Source organism: Entamoeba dispar, genomic scaffold (genome assembly GCF_000209125.1).
Source record: "Entamoeba dispar SAW760 scf_1105229457799 genomic scaffold, whole genome shotgun sequence".
NCBI classification, from domain to species: domain Eukaryota; phylum Evosea; order Mastigamoebida; family Endamoebidae; genus Entamoeba; species Entamoeba dispar.
The window spans coordinates 3,000-27,679 of NW_001852873.1; the positions used below are offsets into that span (position 1 = coordinate 3,000).

General features: G+C 24.9%; 13 protein-coding genes across 13 annotated transcripts, besides 32 other annotated features; 5 read left to right on the plus strand and 8 right to left on the minus strand.

Annotated features, from left to right (window-relative positions):
- Positions 1 to 1,330: 1,330 nt before the first annotated feature.
- Positions 1,331 to 1,401: a sequence feature (AT_rich).
- Positions 1,397 to 6,673, minus strand: EDI_153990 (protein serine/threonine kinase, putative; the record flags this gene model as incomplete). The annotated part of the gene is made up of 1 exon (XM_001733764.1): positions 1,397 to 6,673. The coding sequence occupies one exon, from the start codon at positions 6,671 to 6,673 to the stop codon at positions 1,397 to 1,399; it is 5,277 nt and encodes a 1,758-aa protein (XP_001733816.1).
- Positions 1,908 to 1,928: a sequence feature (AT_rich).
- Positions 3,406 to 3,435: a sequence feature (AT_rich).
- Positions 6,142 to 6,162: a sequence feature (AT_rich).
- Positions 6,642 to 6,695: a sequence feature (AT_rich).
- A 144-nt stretch (positions 6,696 to 6,839) lies between these two features.
- Positions 6,840 to 6,883: a sequence feature (AT_rich).
- A 21-nt stretch (positions 6,884 to 6,904) lies between these two features.
- Positions 6,905 to 6,952: a sequence feature (AT_rich).
- EDI_154000 (uncharacterized protein) lies at positions 6,948 to 7,853 on the minus strand (the record flags this gene model as incomplete). Its single annotated transcript, XM_001733765.1, has 1 exon — positions 6,948 to 7,853. The coding sequence occupies one exon, from the start codon at positions 7,851 to 7,853 to the stop codon at positions 6,948 to 6,950; it is 906 nt and encodes a 301-aa protein (XP_001733817.1).
- A 47-nt stretch (positions 7,854 to 7,900) lies between these two features.
- Positions 7,901 to 7,935: a sequence feature (AT_rich).
- Positions 7,936 to 7,951: 16 nt separating this feature from the next.
- EDI_154010 (uncharacterized protein) lies at positions 7,952 to 8,806 on the minus strand (the record flags this gene model as incomplete). Its single annotated transcript, XM_001733766.1, has 1 exon — positions 7,952 to 8,806. One exon carries the CDS (start codon positions 8,804 to 8,806, stop codon positions 7,952 to 7,954), a length of 855 nt encoding a protein of 284 aa, XP_001733818.1.
- Positions 8,807 to 8,810: 4 nt separating this feature from the next.
- Positions 8,811 to 8,883: a sequence feature (AT_rich).
- Positions 8,884 to 8,986: 103 nt separating this feature from the next.
- Positions 8,987 to 12,922, plus strand: EDI_154020 (uncharacterized protein; the record flags this gene model as incomplete). Its single annotated transcript, XM_001733767.1, has 1 exon — positions 8,987 to 12,922. One exon carries the CDS (start codon positions 8,987 to 8,989, stop codon positions 12,920 to 12,922), a length of 3,936 nt encoding a protein of 1,311 aa, XP_001733819.1.
- Positions 9,350 to 9,403: a sequence feature (AT_rich).
- Positions 10,014 to 10,034: a sequence feature (AT_rich).
- Positions 10,572 to 10,621: a sequence feature (AT_rich).
- Positions 10,673 to 10,720: a microsatellite.
- Positions 11,729 to 11,756: a sequence feature (AT_rich).
- Positions 12,558 to 12,609: a sequence feature (AT_rich).
- A 44-nt stretch (positions 12,923 to 12,966) lies between the features above and the next one.
- EDI_154030 (uncharacterized protein) lies at positions 12,967 to 14,022 on the minus strand (the record flags this gene model as incomplete). Its single annotated transcript, XM_001733768.1, has 1 exon — positions 12,967 to 14,022. One exon carries the CDS (start codon positions 14,020 to 14,022, stop codon positions 12,967 to 12,969), a length of 1,056 nt encoding a protein of 351 aa, XP_001733820.1.
- Positions 13,341 to 13,376: a sequence feature (AT_rich).
- A 21-nt stretch (positions 14,023 to 14,043) lies between the features above and the next one.
- Positions 14,044 to 14,138: a sequence feature (AT_rich).
- A 260-nt stretch (positions 14,139 to 14,398) lies between these two features.
- Positions 14,399 to 15,649, plus strand: EDI_154040 (uncharacterized protein; the record flags this gene model as incomplete). Its single annotated transcript, XM_001733769.1, has 1 exon — positions 14,399 to 15,649. One exon carries the CDS (start codon positions 14,399 to 14,401, stop codon positions 15,647 to 15,649), a length of 1,251 nt encoding a protein of 416 aa, XP_001733821.1.
- Positions 15,650 to 15,708: 59 nt separating this feature from the next.
- On the plus strand, positions 15,709 to 17,438 carry EDI_154050 (3-ketoacyl-CoA synthase, putative; the record flags this gene model as incomplete). Its single annotated transcript, XM_001733770.1, has 3 exons — positions 15,709 to 15,713; positions 15,757 to 15,764; positions 15,892 to 17,438. 3 exons carry the CDS (start codon positions 15,709 to 15,711, stop codon positions 17,436 to 17,438), a joined length of 1,560 nt encoding a protein of 519 aa, XP_001733822.1.
- Positions 17,439 to 17,597: 159 nt separating this feature from the next.
- Positions 17,598 to 17,798: a sequence feature (AT_rich).
- Positions 17,799 to 17,830: 32 nt separating this feature from the next.
- Positions 17,831 to 17,896: a sequence feature (AT_rich).
- A 77-nt stretch (positions 17,897 to 17,973) lies between these two features.
- Positions 17,974 to 18,032: a sequence feature (AT_rich).
- Positions 18,033 to 18,071: 39 nt separating this feature from the next.
- Positions 18,072 to 18,623, plus strand: EDI_154060 (uncharacterized protein; the record flags this gene model as incomplete). Its single annotated transcript, XM_001733771.1, has 1 exon — positions 18,072 to 18,623. One exon carries the CDS (start codon positions 18,072 to 18,074, stop codon positions 18,621 to 18,623), a length of 552 nt encoding a protein of 183 aa, XP_001733823.1.
- A 93-nt stretch (positions 18,624 to 18,716) lies between these two features.
- Positions 18,717 to 18,755: a sequence feature (AT_rich).
- Positions 18,756 to 18,764: 9 nt separating this feature from the next.
- Positions 18,765 to 18,867: a sequence feature (AT_rich).
- On the minus strand, positions 18,861 to 19,499 carry EDI_154070 (uncharacterized protein; the record flags this gene model as incomplete). The annotated part of the gene is made up of 1 exon (XM_001733772.1): positions 18,861 to 19,499. One exon carries the CDS (start codon positions 19,497 to 19,499, stop codon positions 18,861 to 18,863), a length of 639 nt encoding a protein of 212 aa, XP_001733824.1.
- A 162-nt stretch (positions 19,500 to 19,661) lies between these two features.
- Positions 19,662 to 19,726: a sequence feature (AT_rich).
- A 71-nt stretch (positions 19,727 to 19,797) lies between these two features.
- EDI_154080 (uncharacterized protein) lies at positions 19,798 to 20,361 on the minus strand (the record flags this gene model as incomplete). Its single annotated transcript, XM_001733773.1, has 1 exon — positions 19,798 to 20,361. The coding sequence occupies one exon, from the start codon at positions 20,359 to 20,361 to the stop codon at positions 19,798 to 19,800; it is 564 nt and encodes a 187-aa protein (XP_001733825.1).
- A 171-nt stretch (positions 20,362 to 20,532) lies between these two features.
- Positions 20,533 to 20,561: a sequence feature (AT_rich).
- Positions 20,562 to 20,788: 227 nt separating this feature from the next.
- Positions 20,789 to 20,836: a sequence feature (AT_rich).
- A 249-nt stretch (positions 20,837 to 21,085) lies between these two features.
- Positions 21,086 to 21,199: a microsatellite.
- Positions 21,125 to 21,207: a microsatellite.
- A 1-nt stretch (position 21,208) lies between these two features.
- Positions 21,209 to 21,278: a sequence feature (AT_rich).
- Positions 21,279 to 21,324: 46 nt separating this feature from the next.
- Positions 21,325 to 22,206, minus strand: EDI_154090 (uncharacterized protein; the record flags this gene model as incomplete). The annotated part of the gene is made up of 1 exon (XM_001733774.1): positions 21,325 to 22,206. The coding sequence occupies one exon, from the start codon at positions 22,204 to 22,206 to the stop codon at positions 21,325 to 21,327; it is 882 nt and encodes a 293-aa protein (XP_001733826.1).
- A 4-nt stretch (positions 22,207 to 22,210) lies between these two features.
- Positions 22,211 to 22,257: a microsatellite.
- Positions 22,258 to 22,301: 44 nt separating this feature from the next.
- On the minus strand, positions 22,302 to 23,127 carry EDI_154100 (protein YIPF6, putative; the record flags this gene model as incomplete). The annotated part of the gene is made up of 3 exons (XM_001733775.1): positions 22,302 to 22,453; positions 22,509 to 22,935; positions 23,011 to 23,127. The coding sequence occupies 3 exons, from the start codon at positions 23,125 to 23,127 to the stop codon at positions 22,302 to 22,304; spliced, it is 696 nt and encodes a 231-aa protein (XP_001733827.1).
- A 26-nt stretch (positions 23,128 to 23,153) lies between these two features.
- Positions 23,154 to 23,216: a microsatellite.
- A 210-nt stretch (positions 23,217 to 23,426) lies between these two features.
- Positions 23,427 to 23,507: a sequence feature (AT_rich).
- A 16-nt stretch (positions 23,508 to 23,523) lies between these two features.
- On the plus strand, positions 23,524 to 23,931 carry EDI_154110 (uncharacterized protein; the record flags this gene model as incomplete). The annotated part of the gene is made up of 1 exon (XM_001733776.1): positions 23,524 to 23,931. One exon carries the CDS (start codon positions 23,524 to 23,526, stop codon positions 23,929 to 23,931), a length of 408 nt encoding a protein of 135 aa, XP_001733828.1.
- Positions 23,926 to 24,012: a sequence feature (AT_rich).
- Positions 24,013 to 24,680: the final 668 nt, after the last annotated feature.

Genomic DNA, 24,680 nt, shown 5'->3' on the forward strand with positions numbered 1-24,680 from the left:
TCATTTTCTATATACCTTTATTATTTTCAATAATTAGAATGAAAGAGTTAATAAACTAAAAAAGAAGGAATTTCATAAACAAATAATGATGAATCAATGTTGTGAAAAAGATAATTAAACATTAACTATTAAAAGATGAAGAAAATAAATGAAAACAACTACTAGAAAAAGACCGTCTGAAGGTGGTGTCGATAGAGTCAATACCTTAATTAAAATAACTGGTATCAAAAAAGGTGAAAATGACTACAGGAAAAGAGAGTAAATAATAAAAGAAATTTTGAAAATCTTAAAAGGTTAATTACAAAAGTCATAACTCCTTTTTTGACAATGAATATTTTAAATAAGAAATACTTTTGTTATATCTTTTAATGTTAAATTTATCCTTTAATCCTTTATTGTACTTTGTTCCATGCACGATTTTCTCATCTCATAAACACGCTTATTTCTAAGGTTTTCAGTAGTAACTCTTCTTCGAGAGAAGTATGTTTTTCTTTTATAATGTTTTCAAAGAAAATAAAGTAATAAATTTATATGATTCAAATAAAAGTTATTAGAAAGAAATGTAGCTTTGTTTTATTCTTTGTTTATAAAGTATTATTTGAACAATTAACTTAGACATATAACGTATCATTTTAATTTAATTCAGTGTACAATAATTTCTGAATCTTTAATTACACAAAATAACGAAAAAACAAAAACTAATGGACTTAATCCCACTCCCACTTTCTGTAGAAAGCGAAACGGATAATTGAAAAAATAGCAGTTAATACATCCAATACAAAAGTGATAATGACTGGAGCTATCCAAGAGAAATTGACAAATGTATTACAAAAAGCTTTATAACCATTATAGTCAGTATCATTACAACTTGATCTTAAAGCGATGCTAAGAGCGAACTGAATAATAGTAATCACAGCAGAAGTTCCTGATATGATAAATACCTTTAAACATAAGTGTCTTTTTGATTTAAAATAAAAAATCATCTTTTTCATAAGAAACAAAAAAATATTTCCGATGAAACGAATTATTGAAAAGAAATCAGACAAACATTAAGAAACATTTTTCGATTTGAAAAGACACACGCAAGCCACATTGTAATCATTAAGAAATTAAGTACTAAAATTGCTAATGCATTAATAATAAGATTAAATATTTGTTCTCCTTCTCGAATAGAAAATGAAAGTTCATAAATATAATACCCACTCAAAGCAACAAAACAGACACCACAAATCATTAACAAAATGTTGAATATGTATTTTAATACTTTCATTTATTTTTTGATAATTTTAAGATGTTCAACAAATAAACTTTAGTTCTATTATTAGTGTTCTAATTTTTTGTTTTTTTAAATGTTAAAATATTAAAAATCAAAAAAAAAAAAAGAAATAACAAAAAATTAATGATGTTTTGATTGAAAGGATTTTCGAATAATTTCAAGCTCTTTAATTATTTGTTCTATCTTTAGTCTATTAGTTGGTTCATCGCACCAACATTCACAAATAAGTTTATAAACATTATCAGGTAAATTGTTTTGTGGTCTTCGATGACCAGAAGCTACAAAAGTAGCAATAACCCAAGGATATTCAAATTCTTGTTTAGGATAAGGATCTTCCCATGTCATAACAGAATAAATACTAATAGCAAATGAATAAATATCAGCAGCTGTTTTATATTTTTTCCGTTTTAATATTTCAGGAGCCATAAAAGAAGGTGTTCCAACACCTTTTGTAAATGTCATATTTGTCATTAATGAATTTATATTTCTAGCACTTCCAAAATCAGTGAGTTTAGCATTAACAGGAATATCATTATCAAGGGAAGTGACTAACATATTATCAGGTTTAATATCACGATGAAGAATACCATTGTTGTGAAGATATTCTATTCCTCTAGCAACATCTAATAACATTTTTATTTTAATATTTTTAGAAAATGATTTTGATGGTTTTGATTCAATCATTTTTTGTACTGATCCATATTTTGCATATTCAGTAACCACACATCTATTGTCTTGAATTATTACTGCTCCATAGAAATGAATAATATAATTACATCTAAATTTTTCTAACATTTCTACTTCTTTTCTAAATTCTATTTCAGAACTACTGTCATTAATTTTTGGTTTCATTCTTTTAATAGCAACACTATTTCCTTTAAACTCACCTTTATAAACAACTCCAAAAGTTCCTTCTCCAATTTTTTTCTTTTGAATGAGTTCATCTGGATCTAATATACATGTCTGTTCAGTTTCAATATTAATATCCACAAAAAAATCCATTTCTTTATTAAATTTGAAACTATATACAGAAAATCTAATTTGTTGAGAGATAGTAGTAGAACAAATAGGTGTAATCTCCATAGTAACTTCTATAGCTTTGTTTTGTCTTAAAAAGACTAAATTTGGTTGAATAGTAAATTGATATTTTTTAGAAGGGATATGAGATGATTGAATCTTAACTTTATGTTTGCCATGATTAGCAATTATTAATTTTAAGGTAGTAGTTTCATTCACTGGAATATATTCATCACCAACTAATGTAAATTTATTGTTTGTTACTAATATACCTGGAAGAACTTCTTGAAAATGTTCTGAGGAGAATAAATCTTTTAGATTTAAAGTATTATCTTGTTTTAGTCTAATTATTTTTTTTGAAATTAAAGTAAGTATGAAATAAATCATAATAACTATTAATATGAATATTGGAATAACAATTAAACTTATCCACCACATAGACTTTCTTTTACAAATATTTCCTTTAATTGTAAAACCTATTGAACATGAAGTACAAACATTGTTTGAAGAAGATTCACAATGTTCTATTGTTTTATAAGACAAACAATTTAATCCATTTAATACAAATCCATCAAAACATAATTTACATTTATTACTATTACTACATGAATAACAATTATCTGGACAACTAAAACAATAAGAATCATAAACATAATAACCATCTAAACATTTACTACAACCTGTTGAATCAATTGTAACACAATTTGTTAATTCAGTTTTTGGTCTACATTCTTTAGAATGATACATAAAATATCCATCATTACATTTTATTGGTAAATCTTCTCTCTCACATAATTCCATTGTTTTTGGACATTTTGGACATGATGTTCCTTTTCTATAATAACCATCATTACAAATAGCACATCCAACTTTACTTAATGTTTGTTGTTTACATGATTTAGAGAATTCTTCATCAGAAATACATTCATAATTACTTAAAATTTTATTAGGATCTGAACAAGACAAACATTGTATTGATGTGTTTAAACAACTTGAACAATTTGAATTACAAGGAAGACAATTTGATTTAAATTCATAATAACCATCAGAACATCTAATACAAATACCTTTTTGATTAATATCACATTTATCTAAATTTTGATATTCTTTTGTTTTTAATGAATTATTTAATAAAAATATTTGAGTTTGACTTTTACATTGACCATCAATTAACCATAACGGTAAATCATTTTGATTATCACACTCAAGACATATAACATTTTCTATTGTTCCATAACATGATAAACATCCTTTTGGGCATTTTGTACATGAAGATGGATTATAATATCCATATTTACATTTTACACATTTAGAATCTTTTATTACTTCACAATATTCATTTGTATTTTTTTCACATTGTTTATTATTTAAAATATATTCATTTGCACAAATATAACATTTCTCATTCGTACACCCTAGACATTCTTTACCATATTCATTATTATTTTTACATTCTCTACATATTCCATTATCATTGTAATATCCTTCATAACAACTTATTGCTCCTGAATTTACTGTTTCATTATTTACATTTATTTTTTCACACAATAAACTCTTATTTAAATAATAACCATTTGAACATATCTCACATTGTTTTGGTTCATTTGTTTTACATACTTCACAATTACTTATTTCACATTTAGAACAATATTGTAAATTATTAACATATTCTCCATTTTTACATAATTTACAATATCCATTTGAATAAAATTTACAATTTATATCTTGATATTTACATATTCCTTTTTCTAATAAATATCCTTCTTCACATTCATAACACTCTTCTTTTGAACATCTTTTACAATGACTATCTAGACAATAAATACATTTTTGATTAATTTCATTTTCTATCATATTACTACTAAGATAATATTTCTCTTGACATTCAATACATCTTCCTGTTATTCCATATGTTAAACAATTATCAACATTTATATTTTCTAAACAACTTCCTTTTATTTCATCTTTTCCACATGAATCACAGATAAATCGTTCATTAATCATTCTTCCTATTCTACATCTTCCGTCAATAGAATATCTTACTTTATTATTTCCTATTAAACTATTATTTGAAATATCAAATCCTCCTTGACTATTCATACTTGCAATAGAATTATCATTTTCAACAGTTATTATAGTTGTATAACTTGTATTAATTCCTATTTGATTATACATTCCAACAATATTAATCTTTCCTTTATTCTTTGTTGTTTTAATACTAACACTTTCTGCATTTCCAGATAAATGAATATTTTGATTACTTATAATATGCATTGTTTTATTTGTATTTATTTTAATAGAAATTATATCATTATTTCCATTTAATTGAATAGTTGGTATGATATTACTTTGGATAGAAGAAATACTTCTAACATTATTAAATATCACGTTTGGGTTAGTAACAATAATATTCCCATCGATCATATCATATTCCTTTTCAGAACTAATACTAATCTCTTTCCATTCACCAAGGTCATAATAACATTCATTCCCTTCACATGGGCATTGGTGATATTTAAAATTACCTAATATCCCATTTTCTATTGAACAAATAATTTTACGTCTATCATCTTTATTATACCCTTCTGGACAAATACGAATTATTTTACCAACAACTAACGAAACATATTTTCCATCACTAGATTCATCTAATGATTTTGATACTTCATTATTAAAACTAACTAGTTCAAAACATTCTGTTTGTTTATTTGATAATACTTTATTCATACTTCCATCACTAATAAATTCACCATCTCCCATAACTATTAATGCCTCTTTATTCATATTTGAAACTATATTATCAATTTGAATAGAATAAGTTCTTAAGGAACTTCCAGCAAATCCAATAATTTTTGTAGTATTACTTAGATATAATACACCACATCTTAAGGACCCTTTTAATTCTATTACTTTAATATTTCTAAAATCACATTCATTTTCAACAATAATAGAATTTCCTTCTAATGTAATACTTTCAATTAATTCACCATTTTCATATGTTTTACCTGAAATACTACTCCAATATTTTTTCGTTAATCCACTATTATAATTATATTCTAATACTAATTTCATTCTATTTTGTCTTCCTTCAGTTAAATATGAACAATCTGATTGTTCAAATTGTGTAGAATCTTTTTGTGTACATTTACATTCTAATGTACTTGCACTATATAAATACCTATTTAAAACTCCTCCACAATTTACTTCTTTTATATTACTATTTGAAAGTACTTTTTTACATTCTGTTGAATTACTACTACATTTTCCAATAAAAAGTACTGGATCTTTAGAAATATCAATAGAATCATATTTAAATAATGTTGCTTGAAAATGACCTAAATTATATAATACATCACTCTTTTCAATATGAACAATTCCTTTAAATATACATGTACCATCAATACTTAAGGATGTGTCTGGTAAATAAACATCATCAAAAAATGTCATTGAAGAATCTTTTGGTATAGTAATTTTACTATCAACACCAGTTGTTATTAATGTAGACCATTCTCTCTCATAAGGAATAAATTCTTGATTTGGTTTTATTTTAAATGATAAATATTTACTTAAAAATGAACAGTCTATTGCTGAATTTTCATATTCAAAATTTGAATATGAACAAGAACAGTCTTGATATGTTACTGGTACATTCTTTCCACAAATAGCCATTCTATGTCTACCATAAGAATAACAAATATCTAACACTTGTAAATCATTATTATCAACTCCTCTATTGATAACATATTGATCTGATGTATACCTATATTGACAATTATTTCTTATTGTTTCATTTGTTAATTTTACTGCAATATGTCCTTCTATAAAAACTCCTGGTGAAAATCCCCATGTATAATTTAAATTAATATATTCTAATGTATTTTCTAATGAAGTTCTAATAGTAAATGGTCTTGATTCTGCTATAATAAAATATGGATAATCTTCATAAGTAATTTCTCTTCCTGTTAAAGTGATAATACTTTTAGGAAGAATATAATAAGTATTAATTACAAAATTAATCCTTGGATGATACTCTTCAATTGTAATATTATGAAATGCCCTTGCATGTGGACTTCCTTTAAAATTAAATCTAATGATTCTATTAGTATTTCTACCATCTTGAATATTATCAATTAAATGAAACTTATTAAGATCTGCTCTAGTCTCATCTTTAGAACAACAAATATTATATATCTCAAAACAATCACTATCATTAAAATAATAAAATAATACTCCATGCCAATTTTTATCTGTATAATCACATAATCCTTTTGTAACACTAATGTATTGAATTAATCCTCTATCATTTGAATCACACCATGTCATTTCTGTTGTTTCTGACCAACAACAGTAAATAAAAATTGATATAATAATAATAACCATTAAATGTTATTTAAAATTAATAGATAATCTTAAAACGCTAAGAAAAGGATTTTTTTTATTCTAAATGAAACATGTTTTTACTTTCTTGCCACAATTTTATAAACTCGAAATTTCTTAAAAATTTCTTTATATAACTCTTGTATCCTCATCATCATATCCACTCTTCTTTTTTATTATTTTTCTTTTTAAATGTACTTTATAAATTTTATTGTCTTGTCTGAAAAGTTTTACTTTTTATTAGAATTTTCTAATTTAAAATAAATAAGTTTAATTATTAAAGAATCAATGGAGTATATGAAGTTACTTCATTTATATCATTTATTGTAACAACACAATACGTTCCTTTATCTTGAATCCACAAAGTTGTTGATTCATTATATAAACCGCATAAATATGGTCGTTGAAAAATTAGACATGAATTGGAATATATAGCAATAATATTTCCAAGTGTTTGTATATATTCAAAAGAAATTGTCCATCCACCGTATTGTTCTTTAACCATAAATTTTAATGTATTAGTTATTCCATTTCTAGATATTGGTTGATGGTTGTAATTATATTCAAAACAACTCCATTTAAAGAACACATTATTTCTTTCGTTTTGATTATGAATAATCATTTCTGTTCTCTTTTGGATTAACATTAAATCTTCAGATTGAGTGTTATCCTTTTCATTTTGTATATTTACTAATAACTGATGTGTTTCATTATAATTGTTTGTTGATACCTCAACCAATCTCTTTAATTCTTCAATGCTATCTTGTTGTTCTATGTATTTATTAAGTTGTTCTTTAAGTTCTTTATTTTCTTCCTTTAACTGTTTATTTTCTTCTTCCATTTCTTCATTTAATTCAACAAGAGTGTTATAGTCTTCTTGTAATTCTTCAAGATTTTTCATTGTTTTAACTAAATTTATTTGGACTGCTGAGCCTGAAATTTGGTTTTTAAGCTCTTTGTTTTCTTCCTCTAACTCTTTAACTCTTTTATAAATTTCATCTTTTCCATTATTTTGATTCTTTTCTAAATAACTAATAATCATAAGCAAATTTTTTACTTTTGTTTTTAAGTCATTAACAATACTGTTGTCTTCAATTTCTTTTTTGGCTCTTGAAAGTTCTTCGTATTTTATTTTCATTTCTTCAAGCAAACGCAATAAATCACTCTCAGTTAATCTTGTCATACTAAATTAAATTATAAGTTTTTTTATCGAACAAAAGAAAAAGAGAGATTTTAAATTTAAATATAATTCATTTTATTATAATCATCACATAGTATGGATTAATCACTGTCGTTACTGGTTGGTGTTGTAGAATCACTTTCACTTTCTTCATTATCCATTTCAATTTCTTCACTTGCTGTTTGGTCTGAATGAAAGAATGCATCTTCTTCGTTAACCTGATTATTATCTTTATTTATTTTTTCTATTTCTTCTTCTTCCATAACATTATTTTTTTCTATTTGACGTAAAACAGAAGTACCAAAGGGTTGTGTCATTTTTAGTGAGTCTTGTTGATTAGGTGTATACTCACTTTCACTACTTGATTTTTGACTATCATTTTCTTCTTTTATTTGATTTTCTAGTAATCGTTTTTCCTTTAATTTTTTTAAGTCTTCAATTTCTTTTTTTCTTTCTTCTTTAAGTTCTTCAAATTTAACTATTTTTAATTCTTTAACCTTTTTTTCTTTTTCTAGTTGAATAAGTTCATCAAGTCCTTTTCTTATTTCTTTTACTTCTTTACGAATGCTTTTCCATTTTTTTGTATTACTCTCATTAGTCTTTGGCTGAGTTAATGACTTCAATCTTTTCTTTTCATTTTGAAGCATCTGGTTTCGTTTAAAAGCAAGTTGTAGCATTATTTTACTTCGTTCCATTTCTTCTTTTAAAGCAATTTTTTCATTATTAATTTTGACAAATGTCTCTTTGTTTTTATACATTTCTTTTTCTTCCTTTTCTGTTTGTTTAATTGATTCCTCTAAATCTTTTTGAAGTTTCATTACTTCTTCAGTGATTTGTTTTTCTATCAATAATACGTTAATTAATTGATTGATATAATATTGTACAGTTCCCTCTTCTTCAATGCAACGTTTTTCAATATCACTTTTATTGAGTAAGTCCAATATTGTTTCTTGCATTTTGATTTTTAGTTTTATAATTAATATTTAGTATAAAATATTATACTTTTAGTAATAATTATTATTAGTAAATTAATGACAAGATTTAATGATAGTTTTAAGTGTATATCAAATTTCAAATCCATTTATCAAATCTAGAAATTAAGATTGTTTCTCATCTTAATAATATTACTCTCTGTTATGTCAATAAATTCAAATCAGAAATATCTTTGTTACCAAGCGGCACCACAACCAGTTAATACAACACCTTATTGCCCATCCTGTTGTAAGTCATATGGAATTATTTTTGCACGACGTGGACAATGTAAATGTTGTCAACGATATTTTTGTTCTAGTTGTATCGATAATAGAACTAGATATTGTTGGATATGTGAGAAACATATTAACTCACAAAAAGGATGTATTGGAGTATTAGGGACATATTTTAATGATGGTAATGATCAAGCAAAAGTACGAGCGTTTAATGAATTTTTAATGTATTGGAGTGATTCATTATATACAATAGAAGATTTGATTAAAGGAGGAATGATCCCAGCACTAATGAATATTTTAAAATTTAAAGAATTTCATTTAACATTATTAGAAATAATAATATTTGCTATTAAAAAAGATATTCACGTAAGAAATATGATTGATGGAAATGCATTTAATGAATTAGCAAAATTTACAGAATATCATAGAAAAATTATGTTTTTATTAGGAAGTATTGTTGTGTCATGTATGAAAGGAAGTAAAGAAGGAGAGTATCAAACTATTGGGGAAGTTATAGAAGTATTTGAAAAAGCACATGAATTTGTTGAAAATGAGAATTACCAATTAAAAGAATATAGAAAAGAATTTACAGAAAGTAAAGAAAATAGAGAAGGAGAATTTATTGAAAGAATATTAACACAATTTGCAAGTGAAGAAATGTTAAAATTATTAAATACATTATATTGTGAATCAGTAGAAGAAAAAAGAATAGTAGAAGTAATGTATAGATTTTTTGCATGTAGCATTGAAAGTACAAAATGTAAAATAAGTGATAATGTATGGAAAGAAACAATTCAAATACTTGATTCACATAATGCACAATCAATTATAATAATATTAATTGCATATTCAAAAACAAATAAAACAATAGCACCATATTTAAATGGTGGACTATTACCTAAATTAGAAATGTTATTAGATAGACAAAATAAAGAAAATACTAATGCAATTGTTGAAATAATTTTATTATTTAAATCATTTCCAACATTATTTTCTCAACTTAGTATTAATGACGATTTTTTAGAAATTGTTTTTAAAACGATTAAACAGGAAGATGATAGTAATTTTACTGCTACAATTATTCTTAAAGATATTGTTGAATCAGGAGATTCTTCTAAATATCATTTATCAGAAATGTTAATTGAAAACCATCCAGATTTAATAGAACTTCTTATTACTAATACTGTTAAACAAAAAAAAGTTATTGGATTAAAATTATGTAAAGTATTATTAAATACATTTGGAGATGAAGCAAGTATTGTTTTATTAAGTAGAGGAATTATTGATGGAATTATTTCTTTATCTAGAATAGATGATGAATTAATGGTAAAATGTTATAAAATACTTAGAATTGCAGCTCAATATCATAGAGAGATTGTTAGTCATTATATTGAAACATCATTTATATGTACTTTATTTGTTAATTTAAAAACAAATCCATTACAATCAATTATTACTATTAATGAATTTATTCAATATGAAAATGTTAAAGATGAAATTATTCATTCATCAGAAAATATTATTATTATTTTAAATTTATTAAAACAAAATGATATTAAAATTCTTCATGAAACTTTAATTCTTTTAAATATTCTTTTTAAAAATCCTATTATCTTTTCTTCTATTTCTATTCCTCTTTTACCTCTTCTTCTTCCTCTTTTTAAAATTCTTCCAATTCAATCATTTGCTATTTTATTACAAGTTATTTCTACAATTATTCCTCATATCACTATTTCTGAAAAAGATGCTTTAACTTTTGTCAATTCTTCTATTTTATTTATTAATCAACAAACTTATGAACCATTACTTCAAAATGTTTATACAACATTTTCTATTGCAGTTAAAGCTTCACCAATTAGAAATATTTTAATTTATGGTAATTCAAATGATATTGAGGCAAATGGATATTTTTCATTTTTAGTATGTTCAGTTAATAAAGAAACTTCATTAACATTAAAAGCTTCTCAATTACAATTTTTTACTCAATTTATTATTAAAGGAGATGATCATTCTAAAATGGCTTTAGATATTTTACAACCTTTATTAGTTCTTATTTCTTCTTCTAAAATGATTAATACTTGTAACTCTTTTATTTTAGAATCATTAAATTATTTATGTGCTGTTCTTTCTTTAGAAAATGAAGAATCTACTACGTTAATTTATAAAAGTAATGTTCTTAAAATTTATTTTGAAATGGCTTTTAATTGGAAAGCAACTCAAATAGATTTAATGAGTCAATTAATTGTTTTAATTATCTCACTTTATAGCCAAGTTAAATCTTTAATTATTGAATATTCTGAAATATCAATTCTTCTTCCTAAATTTTTAACATTCTATGCTCTTCCAATTGAATCAGTAAATAAATGTTTATATTTATTTACCCAATTAAAATTGTTAAATGTACCAGTTAGATTAACTCCTTCTTGTATTCATTTATTACTTCTTACCTTAAAAGATAAAAATGTTAATGAAGCAAAAGATTATCCTAATTATATTTTAACTATTCCCAATGCTACTCAACAACTCCAAGATGAAATTGATTTATTACTTCATTCAAATATTCCTTCTTTACGTTCTCTTGGATTTAAAATTGCTCAAGACTGCTGTAATGAAAAAATGGTTGATGGTTTAATGACATTAACATGGGAATTTATTACTTCTGATGATATGAATAATATTATTAAAACTTTATTTTATTGGAGAAATGAAAAAATTATTCATCAACATCCTTTACTTATTTCAATGATTAAATTTATTAGTGAAAATAAAGATTTGATACATGCAGAAACTGGTGAATTATTGTTTCAATTTCTAACTAATATTCCTTATACTCTTTACCATTCTATTATCCTTAAAAATCATTTTAAATCTATTGACCAATATACTTCACAATTTATTATTTCTCTTCCTCCTTCTTCTTTAAGATTAGATGCAGAATGGTTATTAAATAATATTGCTTCTCATCAAATAGATAATTGGACTATTTCAGTTGCAACTCATTTATTATCTGATTCTTTTATTGAATCCTTCTTAATTGAACAAACTCAATTAGTTCTGCAATTTGTTGATTTATTACCTAACTCTCTTCCTATTTTACTTCACTGTTCATCCCCAGCATTACAACCATTACTTTTACTTACTGTTGATTTTCATGATTTGATTCAACACCAAAGCTCCGCATTACGTCTTCTTGTTCCATCAACTTGGTATTCAAAAGATTTTATAAATGATGCTTTAATAATTTTAAAAAATACAAGAAGTGTTGATGATATTAATAATGTTCTTTATTTTATTAACTCTCTTATTAACCAAAAAGAATTAATTCAACATGACAGAGAATTATTAATGAAAATAACAAAAGAATTTATTGATATCCTTGAAGGGTCAAATGATCAAATAAAAAATATTCAACTAATAGGTAATGTTATTATTAAACTTGTTACTGAATTAAAAGAAATAAGAAATCAATATCAAATGGATACATTATTTGAAGAAGCGGTAAATAAAAATAATTATATGTTATTAGAAATTGTTATTAAATTAATAAAAATGGGAATAAGTTTTACAATTACTTCTCATATTAAATTAATTCAAGAAAAATTAATAGAAATACCTCAGTTAATTGAAATTGTTACAATCTACTTTATTCAAATAAGAAAATTAATTCCTTCTGACTGTATTATAAAAACAATTCAATTATGTGCTAAAAATAAAATAATGAAAAACCAAATTACCATGTTGTTATTAAACTGTGTTCATTGTAATGAATGGAGAACTACCATCTCCCAAATGTTCCAATCTAATATTTTTGTTGGTTTTATAGATGAAACTCCTTTATATACCACTATTCAATCAATGTTGTGAAATTGAATTTTTTTGTACCTTTTTTATTTATTTCACAAACTAATTTAATATAATTGAACTACAACAATTCTTCCGACGTCAAAAGAATTTCCTCCCATTGCCGTACAACAATTTAATGTTCCCCTAATATCAACAAACTCATCACTTAAAGTTGAATAACACAAAGAAAATCCTACTTTTAATGAACTCTCTCTATTTCCATAGATAAAGAAAAACGGTTTATTGCTAAAATCAATTTGACTTGTTGCTGTTAAAATTAATTCAAGAGGACATAACCCTTGTGCCTTGCATCGAACAAACTTTTTTGATACATTTAATTCTCCATTACATTTTAGTGAAAATGGGAAACTATCTTCTTTGAGTATATTTTTTCCAATAACCTTTATTTTATCTTTAATAAATATTCCAGCTATATGACTTTTTAAATTAGTTTGATAAATAAATAATAAATTTTCTTTATTGAGAATTAATCTATTAAAACTTGAAACTTCATGTTCATCTGGATCATATTCAATTGTAGAATCAAAAACTAATCTGCATTGATTTAACTTGGTCCATTTATAAAAGAACGGGATTGATTCTTTGATATATTTTAAATCTCCCTCAAAGTCTTTATCTTCATGAATACAAACTTCTTTTGTAAGAATTTCTGTATTAGCTCTTTCTTTCAGCCCTTCACCTATTGAACTAATTGATTCACTTGGTTGTATAACTTCAGATTTCTTTTGCATAGAATTAGTTTGATTAGAAGGAATATTTATAATTTGGTTGGTTGTTGGAATGGTATCTATTTTATTTGCAAACAATGAACAAGAAGTTTCTAAATTAATTTGAGATGGTGAATTTAATAGTGCTAATTTATCCCTATTACCTTTTTGTTCTATTGGATATGATTGAATCTCTTCAAATTTTTGTATATTTTGATTAGAAGTATCTTGAGATTGTGTCAATGATAAAAATTTAGTGCTTTTTTTTATTGTTGATGACTTGCTTATATTTATTTGACTTAACAAATTAAAAACAATTTCATTTAATAGTTTGCCAGTGACTATCTCATTTACTCCAACATTAATTCCACAGATAGATATCTCTTGATTCATTAAAGTATTAATTGTGAGTTCTTTTATTTTTTGATAAAAAATATTTCAATAATAATACAATTTTATTTTTTACATTAAAAAGAATTTTATGTTAAAAAACAAAAAAATTTTTTTTTGATAAACCCTTTTTGTAAAAAGAAGAACATATAAATCATAAATAATAATATGACCTGTTCAGATGGAATACTATCTCTAATCACCTCTTATTTTTCAGTAGAAGATTTATACACCTTTGCCTTTATCAATAAGAAATGTAACTCAATATTAAACAATCGTAAAACAAATATTAATTGTGGAGGTGCTACAACAAAGAAAGAATTTCTATACTCCCACATGCTGATGTATACTGGAGAGTTATACTCTATTGTATTTCATTATGCGTTTCAAAGAAGATGACAAATTATCTGAAGATGAATTCTGGAAGAATGTTGAAACTCGTTGGAAAGAACAATCAACCAAATTCAAATTCTTTAATATCACTTGTTTTTCTGGTGTTGATGCACATACAGTTCCATTATTAAAAATTATTGCTCCAAAGATTATTTCATTATCAATTCATACAGAAATTCTTCCTTGTGGTTTATGTATTGAATTACTTGGAGCTCTTCATGAAATGAAACATTTAAACCAAATTAGAATTGATGGTGTTACATTAACAGCACTGTATAATTCAACTACAATCATTGATTTATCTTTCAACTCTATTATTCTTGACTCAATTAATATGAAAAGAGATAGTGCTGCTTTAATGTCATTATCAAAACAATTCTTAAAGTCACATGGAATTATTCATATAGATAATTGTAGAGACAATAACGATGTAGAAATTATCAAGAAAATTCTTCCTAATTTCAAAATTGGTGTTGATTATACAGCAGATAAATCTGTCTTTAAATTGATAGCATCAAAAAAACTTATTACTATCCCTTGTTATCATTCTCCATTTGCTTTTCCAGTACCTGAAGAACTATCAAGTGAAGTTATAGATCAAGTTAATAAAATTAATGATTTGTATCTTCCTACCATACAACAATCATTACCTGAGAAATTGTTTGATGCTTATGGATTAATTGTAATCGGAAGATTACCTGCTCCAATAGTTTCAGATCATTTAGCATTTTTAAGATATAATAATATTCAACCTGAGATAGTTCCACTTGATTTAAGTTTAATTACTACATTAACTCGACTTGAATTAAGAATGAATAAACCTAGAACTGAAATTATTAAACTCCCTCATTCATTAAGAATTTTAGACTTAGAAATACAAGATAACCTTGATGGATTTTGTACTGTAGATGGTAAAAAAGGTATTAAAGAATTAACTCAATTAACTCATTTAGAAGCAAAATTCTCTGATACCCAATCTTTAACACTCCCTACATCACTTGTTTCATGTTCATTGTCAATGTGTCCTTGCTTAAAGACTATTGGATTAGAAGGAGTTAATTCACTTACTAGACTTGAAGTTCAGGCATGTGAATCTTTAGGAGATATGAAACTTCCAAGTTCTATAAAACTTGCATTATTCCAAATGTGCCCAAAAATTCATTCATTAGAAGTACCATCTTGTTTAAAGAGTTTACAACATGTCTTTGACCCAACAATAAAATTAAGTTACTTTTAATTTTTATTGATAACACAAAAACAAGTTTAATAATTTGTGTCTTTTCCTTTTCAAAATAGATGATGTTGTGATTTTAGTGAATTAAAAAAAATAAAAAACTGAATAAGTTCAAGGAGTTATTTTTGAATCTTGTTATTATTTTTTACTTGATTGAATCATTCCATCTAAGTTATCATTAAAAATAAGAACCCTATAACTTAATATTAGAAAGAAAGATTAAAAATTAGAAAAAAATTGAAAAGGAAGCAAAGATGAAGGAGTTAATAATGGAAAAGAACGATTGGAAAGGAAAAGAATCCAAGAACTAGAAATCAAATTGAAGGGAATGGATAAGGAGAGAAGTCTTAAGCCTTATTGGTATCCAATGGCTGATGGAGAACAAAATGAGATTCTTCCATCACTTCATAAGAATGTGTTACGTCCAGGTGTAACAACTAAAGCATTAGACTATATTGTAAAGTTAATTTGTTTTACTGTTATCTATTTTGTATTAAGAATGATGTACAGATTAATCTATTTTGGAATGAAACAAACGAGTGTTAATCCAGAATTTCAAAATTATATATCAGTAGCAATAGTTATAGGACTTTTTATTATTGGAATATGGATATGGTATTTAAGAAGACCATATCCAGTTTATTTAGTTTCATTTGCTACATCAATTCCTGAAGATAAATACAAAGTTACAAATGAAGAATTTACTAAAATTATTGAAGGAACTGGATCATTTGAAAAAGAGCAATTAGATTTCCAAAAAAAATTAATTTCACGTACAGGTCTTGGTGAAGAAACATATTTACCTGAGGCACTTCATAGAATTCCTATTACTGTTTCAATGGCAGATGCAAGAGAAGAAGTTAATATTGTAATGAAATTAGCATGTGATCAATTATTTGAACAAACTAAGATTGATCCAACTAAAGATATTGATATAGTTATTACTAATTGTTCATTATTTAATCCAACACCATCAATGTCAGCAATGTTAATTAATATGTATAAATTAAAAACTACTGTTAAAAATTATACATTATCAGGTATGGGATGTTCAGCTGGTTTAGTATCAATTGATTTAGCTAAAGATTTGTTACAAACATATCCAAATGTTAATATTCTTGTCTTCTCTACTGAAAATTTAACAAAGAATTATTATCCAGGTAAGGTTAAAGGAATGTTAATATCAAACACATTATTTAGAATGGGAGGTGCTGCTATATTATTATCTAATAAAAGAAGTTGGAGAAATAAAGCTAAATTTGAATGTGTTGATACACAACGTATTCATCATGGTAAATATGATGACTCATATAATGCTGTATTCCAATATGAAGATGAAGAAGGAATTGTAGGAGTAAAAATTGGTAGAGAATTATTAAAGTGTGTTACAAGAGCATTAACACAAAACCTTAATTTGTTAATGCCACGAGTTATTTCATATAAAGAAATGATCAAATTTATTATTTTCTTTATTAAACAAAAATTAGGAAAAATTGATTCCAAAGAAGTTTTTATGCCAAATTTCAGAGAAACATTCCAAGCATTTTGTATTCATGCAGGTGGAAGAGCTATTGTTGATGGGCTCCAAGAAAATTTAAAATTAACTGATGAAGATTGTATGCCATCAAGAGCTACTTTATATAGATTTGGTAATACATCATCTTCATCTGTATGGTATGAAATGAAATTTATTGAAAGAATTGATACATTAAAGAAAGGTGATAAAGTTTGGCAACTTGCATTTGGTTCTGGATTGAAATGCAATTCAGTCGTTTGGAGAAAGTTGAATTAAAAAAAAGATATTTTAAGGGATTGTTTTATTTTTTTTTCACACTCATTTTTTATTGATTAAGGTATTTGTTAAGTTGTGTTTCTTTCATAATTATATTAAATAATAGAGTTACTAAATGAGATAAATAAATTATTTTATTTGTCGTGATAAATAAAGAACTAAAATAATATAATTATTTATTTATTCTTTCATTTTCTTTCATTTTTTTAATTGATTCAATTTAAAAATAAAAAATATAATAAAAAATATCCCATTCAGATTTGACAAAAATCTTTAATTATTATCAAACATTCAGTCAATATTCATATTTCTAAATATTTTATTATTTTTTTTTAATTTAATATCTTATTTAATAAATATCTTTACATAAGTTATGGTTGAAACTTTTGTTCATTAAAATCAAATAATATATTAATGTTTTTTTAAAAAGTGTATTAAAGTTTTAAAAATGTATATTTGGTGAAAACGAATGAAATTGAAAACGTAAGGGGTATGAATTATGGAGTTAAATAGATTCAAAACAAAAAAGTGATAGTAATAATTTTGAAAATTCATTAATATTTTATAATATTCAATTTTGTATAATGAATTAAAGAAACTAAATGAAACTGTGAATAATATGGAAACTGTAATATGAATCAAAGACACAAAGAAAAGTTTCAGGCATTTAGAAATTATCAAACACAACAACAAACTTTTCTTCTTGCATTATTAAATAAAAGTTGTAGTATTACAATATCTAAACCCTTTAAAACAAGCAAGGTATGTCTTCAATTCTTTAAAATTGAAACATTAAAATTTTCAGACACTGACATTATTCAATTTGAATCATTTGTTAGTCAAAGATGTAAACAACGAGAAAAATTTGATATGAAAAATGGAATTAGTGAAAAAACTGCCAGAAGAAGAAGTGAAAGTAATAAAAGGATAATTTCATTAGGTTTAATGAAAGATATTTTAACTGAGCGTGGAGCTATCTTTGAAACAGAAAGAACATCTGGAAAGAATGGGGCATTAGTAATAGAAACAATAGATTCTGTAAGTATTGATGGAAAACAATTTAGTAAACCAGATATTGAAAGAATTTCACAAACAATATATACATTATTAATAAGAAGAATGAAACTATGTTCTTTTTTAATATTAACTAAAAATGATGATGAAATTCAACAAAAACTACAATAAATTTAAAGAGTGTTATATTTGAATGAACTCTTTTATTTTCTTTTTAACTATTAAATAGATAAAGAAGAATTTATTTTAAAGAGAAGGTTTCTGAATTATTTATTATAATATCATTTAAATGTATTATTAAAAGAGGTGTTGATATATTTTATTATTTTATTAAAATTTAAATGTAATTGATTGATTTAAATACTTATTAAAAAGATTTACTTATTCTAATTGAATTTATTTAAAAAGTTAATAAGACGTAAAGATCCAGAAGACAAATACTAATAAGAGAATGTCAAAACATAAAAGAGCAATATTACCAATTACTCTAATAGACTTTTTATTTGACTTTCTTGAAAATAAGAAGGAAAGGATAAAAAGTGGTGGCATAAAAATTCCTAATATAGCAAAGATAGTAGTTAAACGTGCATACTTTTTTTCCTTTAGATTTTCTGATTGATCAAAATCATTAACAATACTAGGTTCTTCATATTGTGTTGGTGCAATAAATTGGTTTTGATTATAATTTGGTTGTGGAGTATATGAAACTGGAATAGTAGTTTCTTGATTCATAGGGGTTGACAGAATTAAATAAGGAGGTAAAGATTGAACACCCATAGTATTGGAAGGTACTTGGTTATTTATTTGAACTTCATTTTGTGGTTGTTCTGTGATATACTGTGTAGCATATTGATTTTGAGGGGCATAAGTTTTAGTAAAATAAGTTTGTTGAGATTGTTCAATAGGAATAGTTCCAGGTTCTTGAGAAATAAGATTTTGACTAAAATTTTGAGCTGCTGGTGGATTGTAATTAGGTGCTTGTGAATTAGAATAGTATTCAGCTCTTTGGCTTGTAACTAATGAATTATCATCTTGAAGTGTTGTCATTTGTAAGTGATTATAGAATCTTTTTAGTTTTTTTTTTAAGATTTTCTATCTTCTTGACGTTTCCATTCTTCAATAAACACTTTTTTGTGGTATATTACATTAAAACAAAATAAAAATGTTATTTCGTTTCCAAATTTCTCAGTAACTAACTTTTACTACGGCAAAAAAAAGATTTATAAACATAAACAAAAAAAGAAATAAATTTTATACAATAATAAATTAAATATCCCAAAGAACCATTCTCACATAAAATCAATTAAATATCAATACAAACATAGCGTAAAAATGATAAAAATGTCTAATTGGTATAAATCGGATGGAAATATTGGTTGTGGTGTTGAGTGTTAACTGGTTCATTAAAAGGAGAAGAAGGGTTGGTGGGGGAATTAAATTCAGAATTAGAAAAGTTAATAATAGAATATTCAAGAGTACTTTCGACAGGGGTAAAAGCAGATAAAGAATTTCTTCTTTTCTTCCCATTTTCAAGAACACCTAATAATTTCTTGTCAGATAAACTAGACTTTATAAATGAAAGGTCTTGAGATGGGTTTTGTTGTTGCGCTTTTTGGAGTTTTAGGAAGTATTTTTGAGCATGACTTCGTATTTGTACAACAGTTTTAGTTTTGACATGTTGTTCTATTCTTTTCCAATCACGATGGTACAAAGACAAACCCTCTAAGAAAAGGGCGTGTTCTTCATCTGTCCAAACTTCTCTTTTTTTCGTGATTGTATATTGTTTTCTTTGTTTTCTTTGAGGAGAAATTGAACTTGATCTTTCGTGGGGATGTGTTGGTGATAAATGATGTAATCCATTACCTTCACTACTACTCTCTCCTGAAATGTATGCACCAAAACTAGACATCCTTTTTCTTTTTCTCAATTTTTTTTAAGTTCTTCTTTTTTATCTTTTTATAATTCAGATTTCTTCAAAGATAAAAATGAGGTGGCAAACAAATCTTATATTTGAAGTAGATTAAAACCATTTTTTTTAACAAAAAAAAATACTATTTTAAGTTGTACTTTATGAAAGAAGATTTTTTAAATTATATAATAATTAAAAAACTAAATTGACCATTTAACTTCTTTTAATGTTTTAATTCATTTCATTTTCTTAATTATCTTTTTTTCTAAGGTTCTTTTATATTGTCATTAAAGTTAGTAACTAAAATTATTCTTATAGAATACTTTATTCATTCTTTAACGTGCAATTAAAACCCTCTTTTAATAAAACTTATTTGTTAATGGAATTTGACATGCATCATATTCATTAATCCCATAATGGTATCATCATTTTATTTTAGTAAATTTATAATAAAATTGTTTTTTTTTATTTATAACTAACACTTGTTTTGTGTTTAGAATAATAGATATTTTATTTTGTTTATTATTACATCACCTCTTTCTTTGAGAAATATATAACTTCATTAATTTTAGTAATACCAATTATAATACAACAAATAAAATTCAATGAAATTTATCTCCTACTTATTTCATCTTATTAGAAATTAAAAAAAAAAACAATGTACTATTATTTTTTGTGGGGTATAAAAATGTTTAAATTATGATAAATAAAAAACAATAGTTTTTAAATCAATAAAACAATAATCAACAATCAACTAACTAACAATTAAATGAATTAAATATATTATTATAAGTTAGATTAAATAATAAATTAAATTAATAAAAATAATTAAAAAATATTAAATTAGTTTTTTTTTATTTATGATATTTTGTATAACAAAATTATAAAAAAAACAAATGAATTAAATTAATTTATAAGAAAGAATAATAGTATTGAAATTAATCATAATGATAAAGTATCATTTTATTTTTTAGCCCATTTTGAATTTATATCATTTGGAGTATAAAATGAAAAGATAGGGTCATATGAATGAACAATACTTCCAGTTATTTCTGATGTTAAATCCTTTTTTTCTTTGATAATAAATTCATTAGGAATATCTATTCCTAAATCAAATTCATCAACAATTTCACATTTATTAAAACTTTTATTTTCTTTATTTATTTCTTGACTTTCAGCAACACTTTCTTTTTCTTTATGTTCTTCATAATTAATAAGTTTTTCGTTGTGAGTGATAGTATCGTCTTCTGTTTCTTGTTTAATATCATCAATATTCACTTTTGGAATTATTAATGAATTTAATAAATCTACTCCAACAGTATTTTCTTCATTTTTTCCAAAAGTATCTTTAATGTATTTCATAACACTTCCTCCAATAGTAAAAATATCTTCTTTTCTTATTTTAATTCCATTGCCAATAACTTGTGAAAATTTCTTTAATTTTACAGTATATTTTGTTGATCTTGTTCCTCGTTGTTCTATAGTAAATCCTAACTGTTCTACAAATTCTATAGTTCGATTACATGCAATTGTTACTTTGTTCCTTTCATAATGCCGTTGTATTTGATCTGAGGGTTGTTCTTTTTCTTCTCTATTACGTGCAAAACTTGCTTCTTCTTCAACCTTTTGTTGAAAAGGAATAATCTCTTCAGTTTTACAATTTTTTAATGAAACAATGGGATAATTTTGAATTGTCTTCTTTGCACTCTTATCTAATCGTTTTACTCGTACTTCAAATCCACTTTTAACAAGTAAGTATATCATAACTCCTTGTTGATACGCTTCAATAGATTTAGATAACTGTTTTTGTTCAACAAGAGACAATGGTTTTGTGTTTTTAAACATTGTGTTTTTTTTTATTTTTTTATTTTTGTTTTTTATTTTTTTATTTTCTTTAAATAAATATAATGCCAAAAACATATCAATTTTCCCTTTCTTCCTTAAGCCTCACTGGTAGCTTTATTGATTGTAAAACCTGTGATATTGACAACAAGAGTTAACCATGATAACATAGTAAAGAATAACATAATTGGGAAAACAGCTAATGGTCTTCTAGTCAATTTAATAGCACTTTGAAGGAATCCAAATGATGCTAAAACAATATTAAGTATCTCAACAAAGTGTATTTAAAAGAAAGAAAAACAAACCCATGCATGACCAGATATCACAAAGAACCATAACTGGAATTCCAACATAAATAGAAAGTGGTGACCAACAAATTGTTGCAACAGTTGTGATAATAGCACCAATGAAAATTGGGAAAACACAATATCCAACAATACAGATACTTTGAGGAATAGTTAAATGACCACCAAGGAATTTAGTATTTAATGAAATAACTATTGACCCCAACCAGAAACAAATAAAAACAATGGAGAAGATATAAGAACTATATTGATCATCTTTACCACTATTTCCTTTACGAACCATAACATTAATGGAAAGTAATAAAGAAAGAATATAACATACGAACATTGGTCCCCATAAATCCCAATCTTTAATAACTTTTTCTGTTTTAGTACAGAAAACAACAACATGGAATAACTTTGTTCCTACTTGCTTAATTTCTCTCCACTACATTTTATTACTTTTCTATCTCTTTCTTTTAATTTTAAAAACAATATAATACAATCTTTAACACAAACAAACTAAAGTACTAAGAACTGGTTCATCAAGAGTAGTATCAACTGGTTCATCACCTTTAACTGATGTAGAGTCTACTGATTGTACAGATGGTTGACTTGGATATTCCTGAAATTCAGACATCTTTCTCACTCGTTTGATTTTTGAGATTTTTTTTTCCTTTTTCTTTTTATATTTCCTATCTTTTTTTTATGAATATTTTTTTGTTGTTTATGACGGTTTTATTTCAGAATAACAAAATCAAGTTTCAATTACAATCTTCTGTTAAATACCATATGATATTGTTGACGTGGGTACATTTGAAGATATTTTTTGTTTTGTGAAGACAGAAGAAAGTGAGGATCATAAGATGAAATAAAACACTGTGAGACAATTTTTAATAGTACTTTGTTTTGTTTATTTCTTTTATATCTCATTCTTCGTATATTAATTTTAAGAAATTGTTTTCATATTAATATTATTTCAGAAGATAAAATTTTAAAAAATAAATTTAAAAAAATTTTGATTGATTCATTTGTAATGGCTTTTACAAAACCAAGTTACTCATTAGTTAAAGGAACAGAAAAACAGTACACAATTACAACAACAATAAACTCTGATTATTTAATAAATGTTTCAATAACTCAATATTCAGACACACAAACAATGCTCATTTGCTTAAGTGATTGTGGGTGTTTTAGTCAATGGGTTGTTTGTACACAAACATCAACCGAACTTCGATTTGGAAAAAGTAATTCCCAAAACCCATTCCCTACTGCTTTGTCTCGTCAATTGTTTTTATTACTAGGAGGTGTTGAAACATTAATTGTTGCTATTGGTATTCGTAATCCCTCTCCGGAAAAATTAAAGTTAATAGTTTCATCCATTCAACAAGTCTTATCATCTGCCTTGCATGATATATCTCAACAGCTCCCCCACCTCAATTAAATAACATTTTTTAAAATTATGTTATTCATAAAGAATAATAATGAACTAATAAGAATTATAATAAAACCATTATTTAAAAAACCCATTAACGAACTGAAAAGGTTGCAACCCTAAAAGTCAGAAGATGGTTGTGGTTCCAAAGACTAGGAAAACTTATTGCCCAAGATGCGATAAACATACTCCACATAAGGTTTCTCAATATAAGAAAGGAAAGGATTCACTTCACGTCCAAGGTAAAAGAAGATATGATCGTAAACAACAAGGTTTTGGAGGTCAAACCAAGCCAGTTTTCAAGAAGAAGGCTAAAACCACTAAGAAAGTTGTCTTAAAGATCGAATGTACTAAATGCAAGTATAAGCTTCAAAAATGCTTAAAGAGATGCAAACACTTCGAACTTGGAAATGAAAAGAAAGACAAATAAATGATTCGATTTTTTTGTGTTTTTTTCTCTTAATTTTTTTTGTATTTTATGTAACTTCTTTTTAATGATAGTTGTTATATTTATATTGGTCGAAAATGTATTAAGTTATTTTCTTTTCTTTAAGAATTGATATCATGAAAAGATTGTTTTCTTTTAAGAGAAGATTTTGAATTAGTTAAGTTACTTTTTTGTTTTTGTTATAAATAGTATGAGAAACATTTTTCGTTTCAAAAAGTCTATTTTAAATATTCTCAAGAAACAGAGAAGGGAAAGAAAAAGTGACACTGAAAGTATTAAATAAAAGTTGTATTAATCCTTCAGGATAACA